General features: G+C 42.3%; 1 protein-coding gene across 3 annotated transcripts in view; it reads left to right on the top strand.

Moving 5' to 3' along the window:
* LOC117943017 (forkhead box protein P4-like) overlaps positions 1-5,939 on the top strand; it is an 81,140-nt gene that overhangs the window by 43,735 nt on the left and 31,466 nt on the right. For all 3 annotated transcript variants that reach the window (XM_034868881.1, XM_034868880.1, XM_034868879.1), the window contains exon 3: positions 3,005-3,094. In XM_034868881.1, the coding sequence (XP_034724772.1) occupies positions 3,005-3,094 (90 nt within the window). The remainder of the gene's footprint in view (positions 1-3,004; positions 3,095-5,939) is intronic.

Below are 5,939 nucleotides of genomic sequence, written 5' to 3'. Positions count from 1 at the left end.
GAGCGGGGAGTTGGGGTGGGGGAGTCTGGGAGGTGTGTATGTGTGTGAGTGGGTGGAGGGAGAGGGGGGGGGGGCATACTTTACAATACTACAGCTCACCCAGGTCACAGAGAAGAAAAGGGAATAGTGAATGTGAAGAGGAGAAATTAAAAAAAAAGGGTCAAAGCAGCGGAGTGCTTCATGAAAAGGTATAGTTTGGCACTGGCTTTGTGTTTGTCAAAACCTGTTGTCCTCTCTATCATTTCATATGTTGAAAGTTCAAGGTGCAAGTTATTCACCCATAAAATATCCAAAATGTTGGTGCTCCCATCCCAAACAACCAATGCTGATTTCAGAAGACAAAAATACCCATAAAATCTATAGGTGTGGTGAAAACAGAAAAGCAGCTTTTGCATTGGTGCAGAGAAGTAACATTACTCCAAAAACTTGTAGACAATTAAAAAACGAGACAAATAGAACAGATCATCAGCTTTTGATTATTTGTAAAACGTAATGTACTATGTAGAGTTTTAAAAAAGAAGATGTCCTGATATAAGAAAATTAAGGATTTGGTGAAGTTAGCTGAGTCCATTATTTTTTTTACAATGCTTCATAGTGTATTATTACACTACTAATTCAATACTACCACATATTGGGATCATTTCACGATGATCATTTCATCAGCGTTATACCTTTACCAAAGTGTGTATTTTACTTGTTTATTCCAAGATAATTATAGGTGTAGAAGATTGTGAGAGAGCCGTATGTGATTTTTTGTGGTACACATTCAATCAATGCATTACTGTTTCTATATAGTGGATATTGATATCAGCCAATAATAAACACTTTTCCTCCTGTAGTTATAGTATAAAACTACACTTAAAATGTATCTTTACAGTATCTAATTTCAACAGCTTTGCAAATAAGCTGTGGCAAATTTGAATAAAAAGGAATTGAAATCTACAATACAGACTTAGTTTAAGTATCTAGAGAATCGCATTGGTTAGTTGGTAGTTCTTGTTTCTTGCATAAACCCACATCCATGAATACAGGCACAGGAGAGGAGACAGGCATCACCTCTGCTTGGTTGTAGCGTTTATGAAAGCCATAAATGGCTCTTTAATATAGTGGTAATCAGGGTGGTAATTTGGGTGGAATTGTCCCTTATTGTTGCCAGACATGCCTCCCCAACTCCTGCCAACGCACACGAATATGCACACACACAGAAAAACACACACACTCACTCTTGGGCAGACATGGTGTTCAACGAGTAATTCACACCACATGCCAACAAACTGGGCGGTTGTGTTTTTTTTGGGTTTCTATGTGTGTATGTCTGTGCCTGCTGCAACGCTGAGGTCAAACCAGCAAATGGGAGGGGGTTCCCAAGATTTTTGTAGAAGTGTTAAAATATGTGTGTGTGTGCGTGCGTGCATGCGTGTAGGCACATACACATCCTAGTCTTTCTATGTGTGTGTGTGTGTTTTAATTGCGGTCTCAGCAAAACTAGCAAGTGTGCTTGATACAGATGGTTTTGATCATTCTGGCTGCATAGAGGACTTCTCTCTCTTTCTGTCTCCCTCTAATCTCTCCTCTCTGTTTTTGTAATTAAACGTTACTTAATGTACCCAAGCTTCTAATTTGACAATTCATTAAATATGTGACAATATACTGTAAGTGTGTGTGCTGCACCGTTTCACAGCTTTACAATTTTCTGTGGTTGTGAAATGATGCAGTAGAACAGATTTTGGGTACTGCATGATTGAGTAAGAGCTTCCATGGTAAAGAACATCCCTCATGGCCGTTAATTTGTGGTGTGTACACACGCACACACACACACACACACACACACACACACACACTCTTCATAAATCAATATTTACTAGGGAACCTTTCCCCTTTGAGTCAGAGGAAGCAAATGTGCATCCTGCTGTCTCCCCTCTCTAACCCTCTCTCACGTGTGTGTGTGTGTGTGTGTGTGTGTGACTATGCGCTTACAGTAAATGCAAGGCGGCTCTTGTGTTTTGACATGGGTGTTTTCTTGTTTTGTTAAAGGAGCAGTTCAGACATTCCAACAAAAATGCCCTTTCCTCTGCAACTGATTTGTTTTAATGATAGAGAGTTTGGCTACACAGTTACACAGCTTATAACAAAATGAAGGGTGAGGAGAAAAGTAGTAGTGGGGGGGTACGAGAGGAGAGGCAGTGGGAGGGAAGGCTAAGGTAGTGGTGTTGGAAGGATGAATCAGCAACACTCAAGGGCAGAGTGATTGAATGGAGACAGAGAGCTGGATAGGTGGTGTCACTGGTTTGAATGGATAGCACTGGAGGGCTAAAAAGGTAGACATGGGAGAGGAGGAGGAATGAAGAGCTGGGTGGTGGTTAGTCAAAGCTCTTTAGGGCACATCAGGGCAAACGACTCCTTACATCACTTTGACACTCACACACATAAAGATATGCTGACACACATCTGCCTCAGAGGATGTGGAATACCCACTTTGCACCTTCCCCGATAGAGGAAGAGGAGGAGAGGAAGAGGAAGAGGAGGAGAAAAGGGGCATGGAAGAGAGGGAGTGAGTCAGAGGGGAGGGCAGAGAAACAAAGAATAAAAAAGAAAGAGAAGGTCAGACTTGAGAGTTAAAAAAGGTTTTGAATTAGTTGGGATTAATTCTGCCATGTACACGCACACACAAACGCAGATTTTCAAACATGCTGTACGTGCGCCAGGTAGATGTCTCAGGTTGAGGAAACCCAACCTGACACCTTGGCAAAGGCAGTGCAGAGAGTGGCCAGTAAGAGAGTATTTCTGCTGCTCTTTTCTCGAAATTGAAAAAGAGTTTGATTGTATGGGTGTTTGTTGTTTGAAACTGAACCTAACAATGCATTTTGTCAAAATATTTGAAGTAAGGCATGTTTGAAAGATGTATTTCTTTTATTAGTGTGCTGTTGTTTAATTCTGCAAATAATTCACTGTATGAAAACGTGTGCACTATGAACAGCTGATCATCTCTATTTCTCCCTCTTAGGCGCTCCAGGCAGCCAGACAGTTCCTCCTCCAGCAGGCCTCTGGACTAAACTCCTCTGGAAACAACGAGGTCAAGCAGAGCCCTGTGCAGGTCAGAGCACACGCACAAATACACACACATACACACACACACACACACACATGCACGACCCAGGTGTTGCTTTGTCAGAATCGGTATAATATTAAGCCCCTGGCTGCTGCAGCTTTGCCTACACCAACTTGCCACGTCAACTACATAGTGAGATATAGGCACACATTTTTCTCTCCCTTTCTCTCTATCTCTCTGTCTGTGTCTCCCTCTTTCTCTATTTATATGTGTGTGTGTGTGTGCGTGTGTGTGTGAATGAGTTCTTTGTAGTGATTGGGTAGCAAGCTGTTTTCAGAGTTGAATTCCACAGTAAGCAGAGAGAGAGGGGTTAGCTGGAGTGCAGGAATCCCACCAAAAGACACTTGAAGAGGAAACACACACACACACACACACACGCACACGCACACAACACACACACAGACATACACACACACACACACACACACACACACACACACACACACACACACACACACACACACATTATTACTATCAATGTACGTTGATGAATATCACACATGACATTACTTCTGGCAGTTCTTTACAATTATGTGATGTGCAGAGTACATGCAGAAGTGTGATTTATAGCCATGCCTCATATCAATAAAGTGGGGCCATGGGTCTACTTGAGCAGCAAGCAGTGTGCCTATTGCACTGCTCTTCTCATCAATGTGCCACATGATAAACAGACAGCTGGACTAACACAGTATGGACTATGAAAAAATAGATTGAAGGTTGAAAAAGGCAGATGTGAGAAGCAAGGATAAGGTCAGATTTCATTTGCAGCATTTGCAGCCAGAAAGGTGCACATGGTAAAAATAAGAAACGTTTCTCATTTAAGGGTGATAATACAGTGTAGGTCATTTAGATATAAGGCAATTCTGTTTTAGAATGATATGCAGCAACATTTACATGTAAGTGATAGATCATAAAATCCATACTTCATGGAAACATTTTAATTTGTTCTCATAAATATTTGGTGTTGGCTCATATTTTTCCAGTAAAATTCCTCTGGTGAAAAGAAACTGCCCTTTCTACAGTATGGCCAGCAGCAGGAAGAGGGTTTTGTTTGAAATAAACAGAGGAAGAGCTGGGATTTTAGTATGAACGGCAGTGGCCTCCATGACAGAGAAGATCTCAAAAGACATCAACAGAAAGAACAAAGAAAAAGACTTTTCAGTGTTGGCCACACAGTTTAATTGCTGAATGACCTCTGGGAAGTGCAAAAAGGACACAGAATGAATGACTGCTTATTACTAGGGATGTCAGAAATGGAGTAGAATTTTGTAAAAGGGGATCTGGCGGATTACACGTTTAATCAAAACCAGAATTAGAATCAGAATCACTTTATTTACTTTGGATAAAAACTGTCAGTTGGAGACATTATGGTTCATGAGGACTTTTAAGGTGTAAGGGAATAACATAGATACTGTTTTGTTTTAGATCTGTATTATAAAAGTATCCCAAAGATTAAAATTGCATTTATACTGTTAATCAACACAAAATGGTGCATATGTGTCAGCCATTCACCTAAAGTGCGTTCTCCTCTGGTACTGGCTTGCCCTCCAATACTCTTATCAGACTGACACACATGGTTGAAATCCACATTGAAGGTCAATCCAAATGGGTCAGTGTGTGTGATCAGAGCTTCCTTCTGACCTGGGTCAAACACATATGGACAATACTCTGCTTTGGCATTGGAAAGGGATTTAATTAAATGTTGCTGATGTTTAAACATTTTTTTTTCTCCCTATCCGAAGAACTACAGACACAGAGAGAGAGAGAGAGAGAGAGAGAGAATGGGGAAGTAAGAGACCGCAAGCATGTATAGGGAACAGAAAGTTGACATTTAATGTAGATCTGTTGTTTAGCAATGGTGTGTAAGGAGTTACTGTTGAGTTTCTGTGAACCTGACAAGGGATTAACCTGTGACAGTATTCTCACATGAATGGGGAGTGCAGGTTTAGTTGAACTGATTTATACATACATCTCTTATATTGCCTTCCGCTACCGTCCCTCTCTCTGTCTTGAACACATATACAGACGCACAACACACCACCCCTCCTCAATTCTCTCCATATCTGTCTTGTTTGTCTTGTTTGTTGGTGCTTGGCCTGGCCAGCCTCTCTGTACTCTCCAGGGCATCCACGCTGCATCTCTGTTGTCTGAGCTGTCAGCTCGCATGGCCCCCCCATACCCTGCCAACACACACACACGCACACACACACACACACACACACACACACACACACACACTTGGATTTACATTTGTGTGTGTGTGTTTGTACTTGGTTCCTTGCAGACAGAAACACAGGCGCAAGCACCAATGCACACTGTTTGTGTGCAGCAGCAGCAGCAATGGATGTGTTTACCAGACCTCACAACACATCTGACTACTAAATTGGCATGCAGAAATGTCTTAATTCCTGTAATTTCCAGTTGTGTGATCATTTTTAAATTGCAGCAACTGCACCCAGTTAATTGAAGCAGTCATCGGTTGGCCATAGAGAGGGAGGGTGAACGATGGAATGAGTGAAGGCCAGACATTTAATCTGGACATTTCTGAAGGTGGCAGTAAGCAACTGTACAGTGACACAGTGGCTCACATCAGGCACAAAATGGCCGTCGTCACGTTGGTTCCTGCTGGGCTGCTCTCACACATGCAAATGAGCCCCAGCCAATAATGAGATCTTTAGGAGCTCGATAATTAGATTTTTCCCTTCTCTCTGAGGGAGAACGACAGAGGCAGACAGGGAGAGCGGGAATACTGCCATTCGTGTCTTGACTTCTCTGGAGAAGACTTGGTCTACGCTGACAGCCCCCCCCCCCCCCCCCCCCCCCCCCCCCC

The sequence above is a fragment of the Etheostoma cragini genome, chromosome 4 (genome assembly GCF_013103735.1).
Source record: "Etheostoma cragini isolate CJK2018 chromosome 4, CSU_Ecrag_1.0, whole genome shotgun sequence".
Classification (NCBI taxonomy): Eukaryota; Metazoa; Chordata; class Actinopteri; order Perciformes; family Percidae; genus Etheostoma; species Etheostoma cragini.
Note: the sequence above shows the minus strand (reverse complement) of the source record. Positions and strands in the feature narration are given on the sequence as shown.